General features: G+C 39.5%; 2 protein-coding genes across 3 annotated transcripts; one reads left to right on the top strand and one right to left on the bottom strand.

The window, feature by feature from the left end:
* Positions 1-4,419: 4,419 nt before the first annotated feature.
* LOC146976367 (RIMS-binding protein 2) lies at positions 4,420-8,999 on the bottom strand. 2 transcript variants are annotated; one of them, XM_085796095.1, is made up of 6 exons: positions 8,951-8,999; positions 6,748-6,929; positions 6,256-6,412; positions 5,075-5,196; positions 4,908-4,979; positions 4,420-4,822 (listed from the first exon to the last, which is right to left on the bottom strand). In XM_085796095.1, exons 1-6 carry the CDS (start codon positions 8,952-8,954, stop codon positions 4,757-4,759), a joined length of 603 nt encoding a protein of 200 aa, XP_085652221.1. In that variant the 5' UTR covers positions 8,955-8,999; the 3' UTR covers positions 4,420-4,756. The 2 variants fall into 2 exon arrangements, with proteins under 2 accessions (XP_085652221.1, XP_085652220.1); XM_085796094.1 differs by lacking the exon at positions 8,951-8,999 and having other exon boundaries at positions 6,748-7,154.
* Positions 9,000-10,821: 1,822 nt separating this feature from the next.
* On the top strand, positions 10,822-16,480 carry ywhag2 (3-monooxygenase/tryptophan 5-monooxygenase activation protein, gamma polypeptide 2). Its single transcript, XM_085796093.1, has 2 exons — positions 10,822-11,040; positions 14,274-16,480. Exons 1-2 carry the CDS (start codon positions 10,954-10,956, stop codon positions 14,928-14,930), a joined length of 744 nt encoding a protein of 247 aa, XP_085652219.1. The 5' UTR covers positions 10,822-10,953; the 3' UTR covers positions 14,931-16,480.
* Positions 16,481-22,098: the final 5,618 nt, after the last annotated feature.

The raw sequence follows: 22,098 nt of genomic DNA, 5'->3' as shown, positions 1-22,098 counted from the left end.
ACCGTGTCAGCCTGGACTGGATGGAGCACTGGGCGAGATGAGTCTCTGCAGACATATTGATTAAAACTGTCAGACTCTGAGGCTCACAAACTGCTTAAATTACCACTGTATTAGCCGTTAAACTATCTTCACCCCAAGTTTTTGATATTGTCAAAACTTCCCATCTTTTTATCTCTGCACTGCTTTTCTTGTTTTTTAGGCTTCGCCAAGCAGCATAGTAGGCTACAACATATGTTGTTCTTCTTGAAAACCCCAAATAGGAATAGGCCTATTAATGTGAGATAATGACAAAACAAGTCCTTGCTCAAATAACATAACATAACATAACATAACATAATAATAAGTGCCACCTGGTGCCAAAAAAGAAAATACCAAAATAAATGCATAATGTCTTCCTCCTCATCCCCACAAAATCTACATTTATCATCATCTGTTATTCTCCATATTTTAAGCATCTTCCTTGTTGGCAATATCTTATAAAACATGTTTAACTGAAAAATTCATGAATAAGTTAAACAAGATGATTTATACATATTCTTTTAATCAACCAAGGGAGTGGAGTATCAAATATTTTTTCCAATATGCTTAAAAATAATATGGGGGAGGGCCTATATTTTGAAAAAAACTGTACATGTCAAAATTCATCTTTTTTTGCCCCAGGCTTTGGCTACACACTTTCATCTCAACATTACACCAACAGGGAATAAGCAAAAGATACATTTAATTCATGCTTAGTAATTCCAGTTTTCCTTTTGATTTGCAGCTCTTCAGTAACATTATTTCATGTTATAATGTTTGCATTTATTAAACTGAATAAATAATATATCTATTGATAATGTGGAGGTTTGTATTGCTAAGAACCTCGTTGTTTTAAAATTCAGACCACAGTGTAGATCATAAACAAATATATTTTTGTTGCTAATTGATTTTGTCTTTGTTGTAAGAGCAAATTTCAATCATTGTATAAACCCAGAAAGATTCAGGCAATATTCACCCTTGAAATGTCCTCACATCTGCTTTTATTTCAAAAGTTTCTCTTCTCCTGACTGTAACTGGATTGTCACCTGCGCTAACATCCATTAGGTGGCAGCACCAAGCAAGTCTGAGCAGGTTCTGGCGGCAGTGTAGCCTACTGTGCAGGCAGTGTTTTACAAAGGACGTATCCTCAGACTTTCTGTTTCTGTCTCAGAGAATCATAGGGAAGTTTTATCTCTTATTGTGAGTCTTGCCAAAAACCCACAGTCATGATGTAATGAGAAATTCTGAGTGGACAGAAACAGGAATAGTGGCTTTTTGTGGCGTTTGTGTGCTTACTTGAGTTTACAGAGTCAGACAGACTGTTCACATATAGTTAATCTAAATACTCTCAACAGCGTTTGAAAAAAATAACTGCAGAACTTTAAAGGTGCATTTCACAGCTACTATTACAAAGTAGAAGACTGGCTTCCTGTTGAGATCAATCATCATGGGTAAAACATAATTCAATCAGTCCTAAGCAGGCCGGTAAGGATAATACCCACTGGTGTCATTAGATGCTGTGCGTGTTTTTGGCACACGGACGCTATCTATATCACCTTAAGTAGTCGAGGAGATCTGTTTGGATATAATCCCATGTTGCACAGGAATAGATGTCTGATGCAAGCACAGCCTCTAGTGCACCAGTGCTGAGTTAATCTGAAGGATGCACAGTCATGCTGGCTTGCTGCAGAGGTTCTTTCCTTATTTTATAGTCACACACACACATAAACATACACACAAGTCACAAAAATACAACCTTTGTGTGCGTGCATGAGTTGTTTGAAAGATCTTCAGTATCTGATCTCTTGCAGTACATTAAACTTTTTTCTCTCTGCTACATTACTGTCTGCTTGTCTTCACTTCTTTCTTTTTTTTTTTCTCACAAGGATGTCTTCTCTCAGTTTGTGCACACCGCCCATCCCCCACTTCCTCTTATTTCTCTTGGTGTGACTCTGAGGTTTGGGTTGTCGTGACAACAGAGGACACAGGCCCGTCTCTCTTCTATTTGTGAAGTTTCTGTTGTTGCAAGCATATTGCACATTTGCTGCTGGGATAGGGAACAACCTCACACCACCATCCCCCACCCACACCTTGTCAGAAACATGCAGGCGTGAATGAGTTCTCAGAAATATAAATGAGATATGAAGCCCTTCCGGTAATCTATACAGAAGGTTTTAGACTTTAATGGTTTTTACATACACATTACTTACAATAATACTCCCTTTGCTATCAAACATTCAACAGCTCCAGCATCTCTGAAGTGAGCACATTCAAAGTATAAGTCTGCTAAAATTGTTGATTTACCTTAATTTACTTTTATGTTGCTGATTGACTTTTTTATCATTATGTTGCTGCATCAGGCAGCAGTACCTCAATGCTGCAACAGTACATAAAAGGTACTTTGCCCTGAGATAATTGGCGCACATCCGCATTAATTATTACTTGGATCAATATCTATCTGCTCTATGTCTGACTTCTTTTTTAAAAGCAGGTGTCACCTCATAACTGTACTGTATGACCTTAAAAGGGATGAGCTCACGCTTGGCAGCCGTGGTGCAGTCTGCCTGGGCTTAGGGTGTAGGTTTTGAATTTGCATGTGTGTGTGTGTGTGTGTGTGTGTGTGTGTGTGTGTGTGTGTGTGTGTGTGTGTGTGTGTGTGTGTGTGTGTGTGTGTGTGTGTGTGTGTGTGTGTGGTGTGTGTGAGTGTGTGTATGTAAGTGGGGGAAGTAACAAAGTAGGCTACACTGTTCAAAAATTAAGTTTAACTATGAGGCATTATGAGGGTCTTTGAGTTTATTCTGGGTCATTTATATGGGTTATATATAATACTGTATTTATGGGTCATATATATATACTGTATATACTGTATATATGTGTGTATATATATATATCCAAACATATCACTGTAAAATATTAAACTAAACAACTAAACGTTATAATAGGAATAAAAAGAGGATTGTGTCTGAAAACAAAATTATTCCAACTTTATGGGTAAAGTGTATACAGTATATATACATATATACATATATATATATTGTATGAGTATATGCATGTATAGACTTAGGTTTCAGATGCTATTCCCACTACTGTGTGTGTGCGTGTGTGCACATGTGCGTACACTTCCTTGCATCTTGCGTGTAACTATGTGACTTTGCGACTGTTAGAGCTTTTCCTGTGTTAACCACGTGGCTCAGGCAGGGTTAATAAAAGATCACGTTCACTTCTGGGTTTTCTTTCTTCAGTGGAGTCCAGACACTGGTAAGACTCTGATGGTGAGTGAGTGACTTTATTTGAAAAACTTTCATCATGTTTTTTTCTTATTATCTTTGCGCATCCTTCCATCCTTCAAAATGTACTAGGATATACAGAAAATTCAGCTTTTTGTCCTGTATCAGCATAATTTTAGCAACTTTACTGTCAGATGTCGTGGGTTCAGATCATGACTAACTGTCTTCATGTTACTCTGTTATAAGATTGTGTTTGAGCATATTCTCATGTCATATTTTGTTTGTGAAAATTTGACTTTATTCAACCCATCATGACTTCAGTGTTTGCGGTGGATCGACCAGAAGATACTGATGTACAGTGTTGTCACCCATAAAGTAGAAAGCACTACTAAACTTCACTACACAGTGTAGTGTTTCCTACTTTATGGATGAGTACACTGTTGGCTGCAGAGGAATGTAAAAGAAGAAATCAACGAACAGTGTGACGGGTTTTAGGAATTTTAGGCCCATTGTGAAAACCCTCTGGATATCTGTATGCTATATCATTCAATTTTGTATTCTAATTATTTAGCAAAAAATAAAAAGATAACACACAATAATGAAGTTAAGTTAAAATAAAATAAAAAGTAGTAGGACAAACAAGAAGGTGATTGTTTATTCAAGAAAATACAGGTCAGCACTGTACAAATTCAAGAGTTTATTTTCATTTTCTGCTTTCCAGTTTTTTGCATCAACGAGCATGATCAGAACAAACTTTCAATAATAAACTTTAGACAAACTTTGCTCAGATTTTTTTAAAACATAGAAATTACTTTAAAACTGCAAACTCATGAACAAGAGGTGTTTTCTCTTAATTACCTCATATGAAAAGACTATGAGCCAATTATAGAAAATATAAATAAGGTATAAGGCAAATACTATTTTGATACACTGTGGTCTGCAAAAAACTGAGACTCTATAAGTGTATTATTAAGGCTAAAAAAATCTATCATTTGCCATAAGGTATGATTGAAATAGTTTGTTCATATTGTAACATATTTATGGATATACAGTGCTATATTAAATATAATTCAGTCACATCATGTTGGGATTTTAGTGGACATAGCCAAATAAGAAATGGAATTTAAACACTGATTTTCTTTTATATAATAATAATAATATATATATATGATTTGGAATTGTCTGTACTTTTTTCACTGAATGTAATATGTATATTTCCTTAAAACCTTGCAATAAATGAATTATCTGAGAATTGTATGAGGAGAACTGTTTTCACTTTTCAGCATCCTGATCAGTACGGGCAATATTGGCATTACTGATTTAATCAGATGCTTATTTACATAACACTTTTTTGTTTTTCCATAAAAAGCAGTGCAGTACTCTAATATAAAAATATAAAATATATATTTTGACACAAAATGTCAGTTTAAACATTTGCTTTCATAAAACTGCTTATTTCTCACTGTGTCTAAGACTTGGCATTCGTAGTAAATATCCTATTGTGGCATTTTCTAATCCCAGGGTAGTGGCTGCAGGTAGTTTGATGGTACCAAACCCCGACGTCCGTGCAGATCCCCCTAAAATTGAGAAGAAAGTTAAGATTGTGTGCAAAAGTCACTATAAGAACTGTCACTTAATTGTAAATGAAGAAGTGACACTCACATAATAAAATCCATCTTCATCCATGTCACCCATCACATATATGATGTCTCCTGAACGAAAGCCAAGCTCGGCCTGTAAGAGAGGAAAAGTCTGAATTACAAAACTATGACATGTCTCTTTAAACAACAGATTACGTGATCAGGTTCATGTATTATTCTAGTGCTTACTTCACTGTCCATGTTAGGTGAACTTTCCCATGGATCATAGTCAAATAAGGCCACCATTCGTTTAACAACCACATCCTCAGGGATACTGGCTATGTCACTCAGATCTGGTGTTGGACACATACCTGTGGACCCAAGATACACAAAAACCCATTTGACATCGCACACTATAATGCTAAACTAGAAAACTGGTTTGTACATATGTCACTGAAAGCATTAAACCTGCTAAAAAAAAAAAAGGCTAAGATACTTCGTAACCCCTTCACACCCACTGGCCTGAGGGTTGCATTGCTTCTACAGCATGCTGGGGTTTAACAGTACTGAACACATGAATAAATTAGTGGTTCATTTAGTAACCTTGGTGAGACAAACACACAAGATTTCTTTATTGCTTTTACAGCTCATTTGTTGCAGTGTCTTTTTTTTTTCTTTTTTCTTTTTTAGCTTTGTCAACTTCCTACAGTTACAGATTTTGACAACAAGCAGACCTTGTGTGTTTAACAGTGGTGATACATTATTTAAGTTCATTTCCCCCATAACTACACTTCAGTTACTTACTCTACAAATCAAATCTTAAAAACATTTCAGATTTGCGGTGTGAGAAAATGAAACTGCCCAAGATGATTTACTGACTGATTTATTGATCATTTTTTCATGCAAACATGAGTCTCTGAAGTGATGATGATATGTAGATTTTCCATGTCTGAAATTGTACTTGACTGAATCAAATTTGAACAATTGACATTTGAAGATGTCACTTGAAACTCTGGATTAATCATCATTAATTAGTTACAAGTGCATTTGTACATAGTATATTACATTATATTGTATTTTAAATACATTGCCTTCTCATACTCACATGATTTTAATCCAGGGATTTTATGCAAAACAATTTTTTAGGTAACCTACTTGTACTTCTTGCACTTGTTCAAAAATGTCATATACATACAATATGATTCATTGAGTGCCTGCTGACAGAGCTCCTGAAGCGAAAAGATATATTTGATGTTGTTTTGCGGGATAATTCTTGCGGGATTCATCTTACTTTGGATACTTGAAGTAACATTTGGCTGTTAAACTTCTGCAGTATCATTGCAGGCTTTGGATGATGGACTAAGTTACAGTATTTTACATTGTGCTAGCACCATATATGAGCACACTCATATTAAGCAAAGGGTTGATACCTGTGTGGTCCACAGGGAGGAATCCCTGCTGCATAAGTAAATGCTTCAAGTACTCATCATCCACTGGGATCTCAGCCACCATGTTGCTTGGCACATAACCAGAGAGACCACCGGACTCCCCATGATAGAAACCATCATCGTCTTTGTCTCCAAACACCTGACAAATGCAGAGACAGGTAGTTTTGAGACTATTTCAGACTTTGAAAGAAAAAAATATGCATGCTTGTGCACTTTAAAGGTGGCAAATCAGACCAATCAATTGAAAATCGTAACAGGAAACACCAAAAAAAAGGCTCATATCTGTCACCTGGCCTGAATCTAGCACAAACAGGAAACACCATCATACTCTTTCAAAGAGGTTTTCATGCAGTGAGGAAGTACAACTCAAAACCTGTGCGCTGTACACTAAACTCTACACATGAAGCACTGGGGTGTAACACTTTTACAGCACATGAAATTACAAAAAAGTAGGAGATGTAATGTTGTATTTACCTTGATTATCTGGCCTGGTACAAAAGGCAGCTCCTCTGCAGCTGTTTCATGGTTGGGAGACATTGCAGCAGGATTGTATGGGTAAAGTGCCACAAAGAGTCGGACAGTAGGTATGGACACCTGGCTCGCAGTCTCAAGTTCCCATTGTAAAAGATCATCCGGAGTAGCAACCCTCACTTCATCTGGGTATATCAAAACATCCAGCTCCAGCGTTGTCTCCATTTACACCAGCGCAAGCGCTCGACTGGCCACTGGCAGACAGATGGCCGCTGTAGACAGAACTCTCCTTACCCTTATCCTAATATGAGGTAACTAAGCTAAGCAGAAGGAACTGTAATCCTCTTTAAATCAAGTGGATAGATTCCTTAGTTCAGCACAGCCTGTTGCACTGTAAGACTCAACATGCAAAGTAATGGGAGCAGAGTTTGTAAAAAAGAAAAGAAAAAGTGGAGCTTAGCTTTGTTTTTCTTATGATTAAGATGTAACTATGGTTCTAAACTGTTTTCCTCACAAAATATCCCACAACAGGCCTTAAAATATCTTTCTATACCAACATATATCAGTCTAAGAAACTTACATCTCTACAATGTTTGCTCATAATTTGGTGGCTTGTGCATAGAAATAGTGTCAGGTCACAGGTTAAACACAACTTTATTTTACTATACACTACATCAAGACAATATAAATTAAAAGAATAATTAATTAAATAAATACTACCCATGGAGTTTGATATATTCACAAGACAGGACCAGACAATGAGCCGGTCGTGCATGTTCCATGTGCAAAGACCTTAACACTGTTGCAACTAATCAGTTTGCAAACAACCTTGGGCCCCTCAGGTAGTGGGGTCCCTGGACGGTTGCCTGCCTTGCCTGTTTTTGTCAAATGTTACTAAAGGGTGTATAATTAATGTATCATCAATTACTGTTTGGATAAGGAAAAGGAGTTAAATGGAGTTATAAACTGTTTGAGAGACTCAATTTCAATAAAAATGATCATAATGAAACTCAATTTCCTTGTATACTCCAAGCCATGTAAGCACAACATTCATATATATTTAATGATCAAGCCATGATTAAGTAGTGTTTTGTTTGTTTGTTTGTTTTTTCTTCTCCTGCCGAGACTTGACCCAGTTTCCACGTCACTGAAACCTCCTCTCTTGACCTTTGGTCGGGTCAGCAGGTGATAATCTCCTGCTGCGGAAGAAGACAGACAAAGCTTTAACAAACCTGTGCGCATTTGTGTTGGTTCATGTGTGTGGGAGTGAGTGTAAGGAGCAGGAAAAACAGAAACTGGCAACTGGACACAGTAGGGAGGGAAAACTCTGTTTACATGGCTGTTACATTTGTCTGTATCTTCCACCTTTTACAGCCTCAATAATTTATATATGTTTTTCACATCTTTGTATTTATCAGTGAATTCCATGTGTTATATTTGAATTGATAGCTTCTGATTGTTTTCAGTTGTTGGCTTTATTTCTCCTTCTATCCAAAATGTTTGTTGAACAACAAGTTCCCTCGGACAGTTGCACCAAAAAGTATAAAATAAGTTGAATTGAACTGAATTGTTCCATCTCTGAGTGGTTGCACTGGGTCAGTGCACCTTTAGAAACCACTGACCTGAAAAATTGTTTCATTAACACAGGTTTCAAAATACAATTCTGTGGTTTCAGAAGCTTTTTCACAATAAAGTCTCACTTTCCCACAACTTCACTGTGGAACGTGACTCATCCTCAGATACGTTCACTTACATTTCTGTCCACAAGTGGGAGCTGTGAGCAGTTGTTTCTGCATTTACTGTAAGTAGCTGCTGTTGCTGATTTTGCAAAGACTACAACCATAAACCAGACAAAAATTACTTTAAACATTTAAATGACTTCACTATTTTATACGTGCTAAAACATAAAATTGTTCCTTTCTGACCAGTGGTGGAGGAAGAATTTATATAAAAAATAATAATAATAAAATAAAAACACTGTAAAAATAAGAAGGAAAGTAAAAAAGAAAAATGTGCAACACACTGCAAAGCTCTATGTGACATCTTCAAGTATCTTACTTTGTCCAAACTTTAGGTCAAACCTCTTGACTCACAAAGAAGAGTGTCATTGATAAGCATGTTCATGTTCAGTGTGTTCATGTGGTGTTCAGTAGCTGCACAGGTTCAGTCTCACCAGCAGAGTTTGCTCTCTGCATTGTTCACTCACACATGACCTTGACTGGAAACGCTGTGATCTCAGGTTACAGTTCAGAGACATCCCTCATGGACTGCTCTGTAAAAGAAACATCATGTCACAAGTAAAAGAAATCATCAAAATGTAATTTTCCATAACATGGATATGGGTTATAAGGGCTGAAACAGTTCAGTACATTGCATTAGCAGAGGTGCTGATGATAGAGTCTTACAGGCAGGTGCGCACTGGGCAGGACGTTGGACAGTGGTAGAAAAATGCAACAACATGCAAAGGAATGACACAACAATTTGGGGAATGACAGCTGATATAAACTGTGAGCTGATTGGGTGGTGAGAAATTAGTGAGGTGTGTGTGTGTGTGTGTGTGTGTGTGTGTGGGGGGGGGGGGTGATGAGGTGTCTAAGAGACAGGTGAATAGGTGGGTGCTGGAGTCAGGTGACTGGGAGAAAGTGCAAGGGTTGCATGTTGGACATGGGTGGAGAAGTCAAGTTTCCTTCTTCTTCCATCTCAGGCAAGCCCGTAATATTTCATAATATATGTGTAAAGCTGCAATATGTAATGTAATACTTTATGTTAAAAAATCTGGGAAGAATAGGCTACATTATCTGTCATTGAAATAATCAGAGTGAGCTGGTTCTTGATGCCCAGGGAATAAAAGAGGACAGTGGAGGTCACTGGGTTCATTGCCCTTGAGATGAATCCAACCATTGCTGCCACAGTCCAGATGGCAGAAGGTCTGGGCTGCTAAAAATGTGCTGCAGTTGCGCTCACAACAATGAGCTCTGAAAAAAACAAACAAACTAGGAACTGGCTCATATATATATTTAACGTTAACTGGTGATTTCTTCTATGGACCTTGATGAGCTGCTGCCATTCATTGCAGAAATGCAGGCTAAGAGTGTCGGACATTTTCGTCATGTTGGGAAAATAAAATGATAACACAGGAGTCTGGACATTCACACAACCGCTTACAGGGCAGATCATTTTGAAAAACGTTATACGTTGCCCAGCACGTGTAAGGGCCTCTGCAGGTACAGATCTCCACAGCCTGTGGAGGTGACCATCATATTTAATCTGGCAAGCTGTTTCTAAGAAAAAAAACAAAAAAAAAAACACATCAGCACACGTTTACCCTGTGCACCGTTGTGGTTCACTGGTGTGTCTATGACAGTTACCATGTATGACAGTAATTGAGCTATTGGCACATTAACATACAGTACTTAGTGGGACACATGCAATGGATTTGGTCTTGGTGTTTGTTGTTGACATCTTCGAATGATGTTTTGTATCTCCATCATGATATCATAAAGTAAAGGTTGTCTAAAACAGATTTTTCAGTGGCCTTGCCAGTCACCAGATCTGAATCCAAGAGAACACTGTTGGGGTGTGGTAGAGCAGGAAAACTGCAGCATGACAGTGGAGCTGACAGATCTGGGGGAAAAAAAGTGATGCAATGGCGTCTGTATGGACCAGCATCTTAAAAACCTTGTGGATCTTGTGAAATCCGAGCCATGAAGCGCTGAGGCTTTTTGGAGAGCAGGGAGGACCTGCAGTATCAGTGTCCCTAATAAAGTGCTCAGTGGATGTGCAGCCTAGGTGGCACCCACCCCCATGTCTTCAGCATGTAGCCACACAGGACTCCATTTCCCACAGGTCCTTTAGCCCAGGGCTGCTCCCATGCTTTCAACCGTCCCCCCCAAAGTCCGCCTTAGCCCCTCTGGTTCCCATGTATGGAGTGTTACATCATTGGCACAGACACCCACCTTTCTGAGTGATGACGCAGCCAAGGGAGAGTGTGTGAGGAGGAGGGAGGGGAAGGGAAGAGAAGGGAAGGGAGGGAGAGATGAGAGGAGAGAGGGTGTCCCGTCTGCACGGAGCATAGACAGACAGCAGGGAACAGCTGCAGCATTAGGCTCGCGTAGGATTTCACTGCATTGCGATTGAAAAATATCAATAATTTCATCCCCCAAACCCAAGCAGAGCAGCTCGACACAGCAGCCAAACATCATCTAAAACATGGTTGATCGCGAGCAGCTGGTGCAGAAAGCCAGGCTGGCCGAACAGGCTGAGAGATATGATGATATGGCAGCCGCTATGAAATCGGTAAGTTCATTGAGAAAGGATGATAATTGTGACTGAAGGGTGTGTGCGTAATGTTTGATCACTGCTCTGTTTGCGTAAAGGCGCGACCCGCAATCTGGATCTGGATTACGTTGGCTGTAAATGTGTGGAAAGGTGGGGAGGAGGAGGGAGGGAGGGAGGGAGGGAAGGAGGTTACATTTGATATTACTGCACTACAATCAGGAATCATTGTCAAGTAATATTTCTTGTGTTAATTGTGTTACCGCCGGATCATCGACAGCCCAGTCACCCCCCCACCCCCCTTTTTCTTTTTTCTTTTTTTTTTGCTTTTCGAGTCCGGTCCAAATCGTCTGCTCCTTGGGCGGTGCCTTTCTGTCGACCGTGTTGTTCAATGAGAATATATTACAATGAAATGCATAAAGGCCTGTATGCTTGATCCTCAGTTAATAAAGGGGCTTAATTCATATACTGGCTCAGCTCTATTGCATTTGCTGCTTCTGCCCCCCCTCACTCTCTTCGCTTTCACCGCCGCACCTCCCCTCCCTCCATTATACCGAATTTATAAGAGCCTCTGCCGCTGGGAGCCATGTGCGGTTGCTCGGAAAAAGCCTATCAAATGCTGCTGCTGCCCCCTCATCCCCCTCCTCCTCCTCATCGTTTTCTTCTTCTTCCTCCTCCTCCTCTTCCTCCTCTTCTCCTCTTTGTCACATTAATTAAAATGATATACATTACTAGCATCTGCTTATTTTTCCCTCTCCTGTTCAAGACTTACAGGCTTTTTTTTTTTTTTTTGAAGGAGTAAGCCTAATAAAAACCCTCCACAATCAGCCTTTAAACAGCTCTTTCCTCTAAACAAACGTAGGAGGCAGTAGACTCTCTCTAGAATATTCTTTGTCATATTGCAGTGAGTCAATATGATCAGATTGGACTTGTAGGCTTTGTCTTCTCTCTTGACCACTTGACTCCTCAGACTTGCTCATGCCTCAATCTGTGCATGTGCTGTTTCTGTGTGAGGGCAGATTCCTCCTGATATCCAGGAGCAATTTGAAGTCATTTCGGGTTAATGAGCCAGATGAACTGTAGTGTGTGATGCAACGAGCGTGACATGGGTGGCCTGTCTCACCAGAGCCTTTATCTTGCTTGTCTTCTTTTTTCTTTAGTCTCTCTCTCTCTCTCTCTCTCTCTCTCTCTCTCTCTCTCTCTCTGTCCCCTTAAGAAATTCTGGGAACTGGATTCATCAGTGGGTTAAAAAAAATTGCTGTGTCACACCAGCTTACACTGGCACCAATGGCAGCCTGGGAGCGGTAGCCGGGCCTGTATGAGCTCACATATAGATCACACTCATGGCACTTCCTTTAAAATGAGGAACATTATAAGTCTTATGTTTCTCAGGAGGGATGAAGCAAGCCGCCCGTGGATCGTTTGTCATTGAGGGTTTCTGGTTGCAGGAGGTGGGGATGATATGTGTGCAGAGAGGGATTCCTTTCCCTTTAAACAATTTGCCATGTCAGTGCGGTCCAAACTAGGCCCTTTTGCAGGGGTGTGTACTCTCACTCTCTAATCAAAGGGAATCCCTTGCCATTGCCAGAAATGACAAACGATAGGCCATCAACTTTGAGTTCCTCATGAAAAATATGCGTAGATTACTTCCAGGGAAACAGCCTCCAATGCATCTTTTCGAACGTTGGTGCTACGACTAACAATTGTGTATTTTGTTAAATTTTCTTTCCTTGATTTTTTTTTTTTGACCAACAAAATCCAGAGATATTTTTTTTTTTACAATCATAGCAGATCATGAGACCCAAAAAATGTTCACATTAACAAAAGTGAAACTAGTGATTTTTGCCAGAAATATCCCAAATGATTGATTGGTTATCAAATTGGATGCTAATTAACCCATTTAGCAGGTCTAGTAACTGTGTCAGGTCTGGATTTGCATGTTGTTTTTTATCTCTAGATGAGGATCTAGGGAGTTATTGTCATGTATTATAACGAACAGTGGTGCTAAGCAGTGAGTTATTTGTTTTCTAAAAAGACATGTAAACCTGTTTACTGTTGAGGGTCAGTGATAGTTAAGTTTGGGTTACAGTTTTGCATAAATCTCTACCTGATGAGCCCTCCACTTCATTCACTCGTGTCTTGTTGGTGATCTTTGACCATCACTGTGCTTCTCTGCTTTAGCAGAGTGTCAAAACAGGAATGCGAAATGTTAGCATATCAAGGAGGAGGTTTTCAGATTAAAAACACTCTCAAGATGAAGGGTTACGTGAAAGCCGAGTGAGAGAGTTCTTTATTTTTATCTGTATATTTCAGGCCCTGCGCAGTTATTGATCTGACAGAAAGCACGTTCCGACACAAGGTTGCTTTGCCAAAATTGAATAAGCCTTAGTACTGAGTAATAAAGCCTTTTTATAGTAACACAGTCTCTTTGACAACAACCAGACTACCATCTTGATCTGTCAAAATCTAAGTTTAACAGTGGAGCTCAGAGTGATGTCACGGCGTGGCGTTTTAGACAGGTAAAAAGGTCAGTTTCAGCCGGAGAGAAGGTCACTGGGACACGTGAAACGCCTGTGCAGTGATGGTTTTCATTTACAGTGCAGCTGCCCCCAAGTGCTCGTAGGAACATTTTAGCCATCTCCAGCACTCCTTCTTTCAGCCCCCCCTCCTCCAACCCCAACTGCTGCTGACTATCTTGAATATCATTTCTCACTAACTAACCATTAGCTGTCCACGTGACAGCTGGAGCTACTGGTGCACTAAATGAATGGATTGCCATGGAAACTGGGAATTGCACATGACAAGTGAAATATTGCTCCTTTTCTGTTCTGTGGACTATACAGTTAGTCCAGAGTCTTTCATGTGAAAAGACAGAGAGGACACTGTTTTGTATTGTATTAGGGAAACTAATGATTATGTTCAATATCTGTGACTCAATTCTTTGATCACCTCATCAATCATTTGAAATAGAGACTCCCATAACAATTTGTCAGAGTCCAAGGTGACCTATACCTCCCTGACAGTAGTTGGGGGGTGACAGAAAACAAACACAACAGACAGCAAAGCAGAGTCAGCAGTAACCCCACCGCTACAGAGACATCTAAAAATGATTTGGGTCCAAAGTTGAAAGATTTTCAGTTTTTTGCCTTAAATCCTGTTGAGATGTCCTTCAATGCCTTTTTGTATAATGCATACAGTTCACAGCTTTTGTTCTTAATTGGTGACAAAATGTTCCATCTTCTCGTTTCTTCCAGGTAACAGAGCTGAACGAGGCCCTGTCCAACGAGGAGAGGAACCTCTTGTCTGTGGCCTACAAGAATGTGGTCGGCGCCCGCCGCTCCTCCTGGAGGGTGATCTCCAGCATTGAGCAGAAGACCTCGGCCGACGGCAATGAGAAGAAGATTGAGATGGTCAGGGCCTACCGGGAGAAGATTGAGAAGGAGCTGGAGGCCGTGTGCCAGGACGTGCTCAACCTCCTGGACAACTTCCTGATCAAGAACTGCAGCGACACGCAGCACGAGAGCAAGGTGTTCTACCTGAAGATGAAGGGCGACTACTACCGATACCTGGCCGAGGTGGCCACGGGGGAGAAGAGGGCCACCGTGGTGGAGTCTTCAGAGAAGGCTTACAACGAGGCCCATGAGATCAGCAAGGAGCACATGCAGCCCACCCACCCCATCCGCCTGGGCTTAGCTCTCAACTACTCTGTGTTTTACTACGAGATCCAAAACGCCCCAGAGCAGGCCTGTCATCTGGCCAAGACCGCCTTCGACGACGCCATTGCTGAGCTCGACACCCTCAACGAGGACTCCTACAAAGACTCCACTCTCATCATGCAGCTGCTCCGAGACAACTTGACACTGTGGACAAGTGACCAGCAGGATGACGAGGGAGGGGAGGGCAACAATTAAAGAGAAACCACACTTTGAAAAAAATATGAAGGGCCGGTGGACTTTGGCAGCCGCTTTTGCCGATGATACTACCGCAGCAGCAGTTCTTTATTTTTCCATGTGTTAAAAGAAAAGAATCAAAAGAGAGGTGAGAGTGGAGGTTAAATCTTAGTTTAAATATATATAGAAATATATATACAGTTGAAAGGGGCCTCCGTCTACTTGATTTTCTCTTTGACATTTGCCAAAACCACTGATATGTCAGTCAATCAGCCTGAAGTGGTTGTTGTTGGATTGAAATGGCAGCCTCACACTGGCATAGGAACTGATCTTGTTCTGTCAAGATAAGCTGCTTAGTTAGGTTTTTGCGTGATAGAGATGCATTTGAGTCACTTGAGAGAGAAAATGCTTGAATGGGAATGCCTCACAAAACCTAGTTTGCATTGGTTCCAGTCGTAGTCTACATACTGTATGAGTAAGGGCCCTGAAAGCCAAGGATGTTAAACTCACACCAACCACGAGAAAAAGAGAAAGCGTTAAACCGATAAAATCCCCCAAATTATATTATTAAGGATACTGTAGATTGCACGGGAGCGAAAACGAGGGCTGGTTAGACAAAATTTATTCCCCTCCTTCTGTTTGAAGTGTATTTGTCATCTCACAGATTAGTCTGTTTTTGTCACTGGAACCACTGATTCTTTTGGAGGTGAAGATTACTAAAGGCAGAGACTTAACAATATAAAAATTTAAAAAAAAAAATGACAAAAAAATACAAGCAGCTTCAGAGTTTGTGGTTTACTTCTGTGTTTGTTTTATTAAATGCACTTGCCTACTATACTGTTTCTTCAGTGTAAGATGATGACAACAATAATATCGATTATTCAATATTGTGCATGCTGGTGATGTATTTATATACAGTAGCTTGACTTTATTAACTTATACTGTGGGTGTTAAGTATTCATATGATTGAGAAAAACAGGCTTTGTCTGATGTTGATTTCTAATTTCTAATTTATTTCCTTTTGTTATGGTTTTTGATTTGCTATACCAAAATGGTGATCGTAAAAATTGACCTGTAATGGGCGTTGCTATAGTGACATGCAATATGTGTATTTAATTTGTTAATGAAAGAAAAAAAGGAAGATAAAAAACCCACCAGTGATCACTTAATCTTACCAGCTGGTGTTTGTCACATTGAAGTATGATTATGATATATTTTGTTCTTTAAACAGTATTTAAGTACTTTTTCTGTCATGCTATCCAGTTTTAATAATGGTGAAGTTTTCAGGCTCAATGTTTCTGTTATGATTCACAAACATGGACCATATTTTATTTCTGACAGTATACATTTTTGTTTGTTTGTTTTTATACCTTTTAGCTGTTCCTGAGTGACAAAATATCTTGAATGTGAGTCATTATGTAGCAGTTGCACAAGAACCGAAATAATAGCTATGATAATAAAAAAGAATATGACTAAATTATACATGCACCATATCCGTGGTGGTCTAGTGTATTGTTGTATCGTCACCCATAAGAAAATTTGTTTTTAACGAAAAAAACCATTGCATAGAATTTTTTTTTATATGGCTTTGTTTTGTGCCCTGAGTATAGTATGTGCTTTCGTTTTGTGCCTGTATCATTATTTAATTATTTAATGCCTCATTTGCAAATTTAACCTTTACAGGGGAAAAAAAGGATTGATCTGCCAGTATTTTAAGTTTCTGCAAGCACGTGTGCAAGGTTTAAGGTTCTCCCTTCAATGGTTCTTCACTTTTACATGTGTCTGCTCTCTATACAGCACGTACATATGAATATTCAACACCAATGCACAAATACAGTCACGGGGAAAGCATAGGCAATTCACCAGAATCAGTTATTGATTAGCAAACTGTGAGACATTATGTCTTCAGAACTTTAGACACTTGGAAGCTGCTTAAGAGCACAGAAAGCTGCTGAACAGATTTATCTTCATAATGCTGCTAGTTCTACAGATTATTACATTAATATATTCATACAGATGGCAGTTTATTTTTCTTATTCGATGGCAGTTTTGGGCGACAGTTTTATTTTTTAGTTCAGATGTGATGGCTTAAGAGAGAAACCAAAAGCCTTAAGGTCAGTCACACACCCTTGTTCACGTATGCCAATTATGTCACCATCATGACTCAGCCTCCATGAGCTCACACTCTATGTCACAGCTGCTTTGATTTATTTTTAGCATAGTATAAGGTTGATTGTCTTGAAAGCTTGCCAGAAAAAATGCATGAAATCCTAATGTCAATCTGCACAACTGCTCACATAAATCATATATATTAGAATGGAGTTGAATCCTACACAAGTCATGTTTGTAACAAGTAGAAACTGAATATTTCTCACTTTTTTTTTTTCTTTGAATATTTTTTGCAAAACCATGTCAGGAGACTTTCACTCATTGCCAAGAATACATGCATTTTTTTCCTCTCTGTGGTTTGTGTTTTATTTTTTCATTATTTCAGATGTTGATCCTTGTTTCTGTGACATGAAAACATACAGGATCTTAGGAAAGAATTAGATTTTAGAGCTGACCTGCTGGAAATTAATAAGGGTGGGGAGGGTTGAGGGGGCGGTGGTGGGGGTGATAGCTGAAAATGGGATACAAACTGTATGCTCTGAGGAATTTTTTGGTTGCCATCTGTTGCCCATTAAAGTTATTTGTTTATCTGTATTATTCTATATTTTCATTTCTTTCTGTAATGTAGCCATCTACAGTCATACACCACAGCTCATTTCTTTTCATTCTGTAAGTTCATGACTGAATAGATCTTCAACATTTTTGTTGAGTTTTACGGCCCACACACTGATACAGGAAGTCAATATGACCTTATGTAACCCATTGTGGTTCACATAACGGGTATGTGAGTGTGTGTATGTGGGTGAGTGTTTGCATCCATATCTGGATGGATGTGTGTACTGTAAATGCCTGCACTAGCACTACTGCATGTTATTGTGGGTCTGTGGTGAGATGGAGTCTCAGCTGCAGTGCAGAGACGCTGTCAGCTCACACAACTACAGTATGTCTGGAATGAGGGTCTTTTAAAGGCATCTTTGCTAATCATTAACCAAATCAGGCCATAGATCAAAGAATGTAGCTTCAAAAGACAACAGATTTTAGGATCACAGCAGAAACGCTCTGCAATAAGATAAAATCCCACACCTCATGATGGACAATGGAGACAAAGGTTGAGTTTATAAGGGTAATTATGCATACATGTGTGTTCCAAACTGGGAGTGGAGCCCTCACACTGATTGATAAGCTGAAGTGCCAAGCTGCTGGACCGCCCACCCTCAAACTGCAGCCTCTTGCTGCAGCTTGCTGCACTGAACCTTTCATGAGATGAAATTCTGTGCTTTGAACGGTCGTCCTCACCAGCCAATAGCTGACAGGCACACTCTCCGCATCCACCAATCCCATTCCTGTTGCTAGGGCTATAATAAGTATCCCGCTATTAGCCTGGCTCCTTGCTGCACTGCTCAGACACCTATTGCATCCTGTAAAAAAAAAAAGAGAGCTCAAAGCACACAGGAGGCATTAGGATTCAGCACCAACCTATCTTCCAGCCTGTGTTTTAATGCACTGCTACACTTTCAGGGACATTGGTGTCATCGTTATTGGTAAATGTTGGTGACATTACACATCCCAAGACACTCTGGGGCCTACTGATGGACATTTAATTGAATCTCTTACAGCTACAGATTGAATTTAGCCCTTTCCGTGTCGTTACTAAATATATATTTCTCATGAAATTACATTTATGCTATTTACATTCAATTTACATAGTCAAACCGGTTTGTTTAATGGATGTAAGCTACATCCCTGGAGAAGATTGCATCATGTGGATACTGTATGCACAAAACACAAATGCACAAATGTTCTGCCATGCTTCACTTCCACTTACAATAATGGCTCTGTCTGATCACTTTTATTTCCCTGAGGGGCGGCCAGGATGACAAGGCACAAGGGATCATCCAGCCATAATTATGCGAACGCCCTCTAAATCACTGCATCGAATTCCTCGTTAGCAGCAATGGACAGCCACTGTGATGCCACCTTCCAACAACGTCATGATGAAAAGGTCCCACTGATGTAGAAGAAATGATCAAAAATAAAGTAATGATACCATGGCATATCTCGGAGATGGTACAGGTGTGGTTATTTTTGTCCTCCCTGAATTTTTTGAGCTCTTTCAAGTTTGTAGATGAGTAGTTGTGCACACATTGCTTCCTCTTTTTAGGTCAGGAAGAAGATTACAGATTCACTGGAGGGAATGTAAGTCTATATGCACTGGACTCAAAGAAATAGTCAGACATTTTGTGAAATACTCACTTGTTTTGTTGCTGGGGCTTGAATGAGATGATGGATCTAATGTCTATTTGGTAAATAAGAAGCCACTGTCCAAAGCTGGATAACTTGGCTTAGCATAAAGGCTCAAGACTCAAAAGCAGCCAACCAGGCCTGACACTAATAAAATTCAACATACAACATTCAAACATTCAGTGACTTTCTGAAAATAACAGATTACACTCTTACACTCGAGTTTTCTACAGTTGAATCTCAGGTATAACATGTCAAGATAATTGATGTTTATAAGCACATTCTTCTTCGCTTTAGACAGCCAAGTGTTTTCCGAAGCTAATGGTGGTAAAACTACAGTAGGCTACCATGTGTTTACAGCAGGTTTAGTAAGCATTTAACAAGGTAAATAACAATGATACCACCCAGCTGTTAAACAACATGCCAGCATTAAAATTCAGCATCCTCACAGATCCACTAGCACGGCCACTGAATTTTAGTCTAGTTTTGAATTGAACGTAAATCCAATCCTTTCCATCTTGTTTATTTTAGACTTAAAGATCATACTTCCTGTTTTCTCAAGTATTTGTTTGACTGTCCAACATGAGATGGTTTTGAGGTACTGATGTACTGAACGTGGCATTTCTTGCCATCCACAATTTCCTGAACTAACATGTGGCTAATTGTGTTTCTGTTTTGGTTATTTGCTATGGATTTGTGTTTTGTCCGACGTTTCTCTTGTCAAATAATTAACACAGAAAATGCAATTTAATCCAATCATTTTTCATTGTCAATTGTCCGCCTGGAAAATCAATTGATTGGTAAATGGATTAAATGTCAGAAAATAGTGGAAAAAGTGGGGGTCGGTTGGAACAGTTCAATCAAACTTGAAGACAGACCTTATACAGTTCAATCATTTAGTCACACAATAAAAAATATAGGCTTAATGGGAGAGAACCATGGGTTATAACAGGAGAAGCCAGTTTAAAAGGGCCAAAAATACTAGGATTTAAAGACTTAATTTGTCATCCTGCCCATTGTTACATGGAAGGAACGTAATTCTGTTAAAAGATAAAAGTACAATGTAAGTGCAGTGTCTGTTGCAAATTTGGTCTTGATTGCACAACCAGACGAAGACAGATGTGGGCATTGGTCACTGAACATGCATTACCCACAGTCCTTGCATGGGAAACATGCACCGATATGAAATCAGATGATCCAACACAAACACAGGTGAAAATGGCAGGTGTGTAAGTGTGCATACTGACTGGAGTGATGATAAAAACTATGAACAAGGCAGGGAAACTCAGGTGACTGCAAATGAAAAAAAAACCTGATGGAGAAAATTACAGGTCTGGGTGAAAGTCAGACAGTTGTAAACGAGGGAACTGAGGGCAGACTGTGAAAGAAAATGTCCATCGTTATCCCCTGACGCCCTGAAGAACAACTGTTTTTGTTTTACCAGTTGTTGACCAGTTGGATTTCCTATTTTCCTTCATCAAAAACAACACAAACAATGAATGGTTATTGAAAGTGTTGCTACATTAGTTAATATTCTGTCAATCACTAGTTAATCAATCAATTAATCATTTCAGCAGTAGTGCCACGTAGTGAGATTCAATAAGGGCTCAACAGCAAATTTTAGCTCTGAGAAGTTAATCCACCCATGTCTTTTCACACTGACTGCTCATCATCAACCGAACCATAACTGGATAGTGAATGGCACCAAAAAGAACAAACTCAAGTTTGATTTAATTTCCTAAAATGATATTTGGTTTGATTTTCAAACAGGACGTACTGTAGATTGATCACTTTGAAGGTTTGGATGTCTGGAGGTTAAACGTGGCAGTTCATGACCAGATCAGGTGGTGGGACCGAAACCGTCTTCAGCACTGAGCTAAGACATGATGAGATTATATTTCTACACAGCAGGACACAGCACACAACATACACTGATATAAAAGACAGACCCGTCACATTTTTTTTAAGTTCATCATCTGATCCAACGTGATCCGCACCTCAAAGATTCAAAGAAGATAATAGCTGCACAGCTCCAGAAATATCAACCCACTAGAGGGAGAAAAGAGGGATGGAAAGAAAGAGGGGACCAATGTAGAAGCGGAGAACAGAGACAGATCTATAAATAGGCCTCCCTGCAGCCTGTGAGTAGACAGTGAGTAGACCAGAGACATCAATGTGACAGCATCTCAACTATAGAGACTATCTGCTTCTGTATGGACCGTGGGAGTTCATATCTTCAGTTAAGAGCCTGATTCATCAGTTTTTTTACCCCCAGCTGAGCAAACACGTGGCATGACATGAAAATTACACAGGTGATACCTAATAATCAGCTCTGATATCTGCTGTTTTCTTTACGCCTATGTTTTTGTTACTGTTGTTGCATTATTGTGGGTTTTTTTTTTTTTACAGCATTAAGTTATGATAAAACAAAGAGCACTGCTGATTCTTTCAGGCACAAAGACAGCTGTTATGCATGGCTGCAGCAAAATGAATTATTCAGGATAACATTTAGACTTTGTATTATTTATCAAAATTGCCACAACGTTCAGCTGAAGGTTTTAAGAGACTATTTTAGGGAGCACTTGTCCCAAAACATTGCAGCATACATTGCATCTGATAGAGAAGCTCTCCATCTGCCTGGCTCTTTATTTCATTACTCCGTTATGTGCTTTTTTAAACATACATACTGTAGGTGACAATTGATAACTACAGAGGCGTGATGAACACAACTTTGTAGAAGGTGAATCTAAAATTAAGTCACCCCCCCATCACACCCCCTCCTAGTCTCTCAGTTTCGTCACTGCTGCATGTTTTTTCAAGGCCTCCCATTGCTTCACAC

The sequence above is a fragment of the Trachurus japonicus genome, chromosome 13, assembly GCF_045865225.1.
Source record: "Trachurus japonicus isolate A0001 chromosome 13, Traja_1.0".
Classification (NCBI taxonomy): domain Eukaryota; kingdom Metazoa; phylum Chordata; class Actinopteri; order Carangiformes; family Carangidae; genus Trachurus; species Trachurus japonicus.
This window is presented reverse-complemented; position numbering and strand designations above follow the sequence as displayed.

What these genes read in the sequence shown, in the direction of transcription:
- LOC146976367 (XM_085796094.1), bottom strand. Translation starts at nt 6,969, where the DNA reads ATGGAGACAACGCTGGAGCTGGATGTTTTGATATACCCAGATGAAGTG. An exon ending in TACCAGGCCAGATAATCAAG is followed by an intron (nt 6,413 to 6,747) that starts GTAAATACAACA and finishes TGCATTTGTCAG; the next exon opens with GTGTTTGGAGACAAAGACGA. An exon ending in CCTCCCTGTGGACCACACAG is followed by an intron (nt 5,197 to 6,255) that starts GTATCAACCCTT and finishes TTGGGTCCACAG; the next exon opens with GTATGTGTCCAACACCAGAT.
- ywhag2 (XM_085796093.1), top strand. Translation starts at nt 10,954, where the DNA reads ATGGTTGATCGCGAGCAGCTGGTGCAGAAAGCCAGGCTGGCCGAACAG. An exon ending in TGGCAGCCGCTATGAAATCG is followed by an intron (nt 11,041 to 14,273) that starts GTAAGTTCATTG and finishes CGTTTCTTCCAG; the next exon opens with GTAACAGAGCTGAACGAGGC.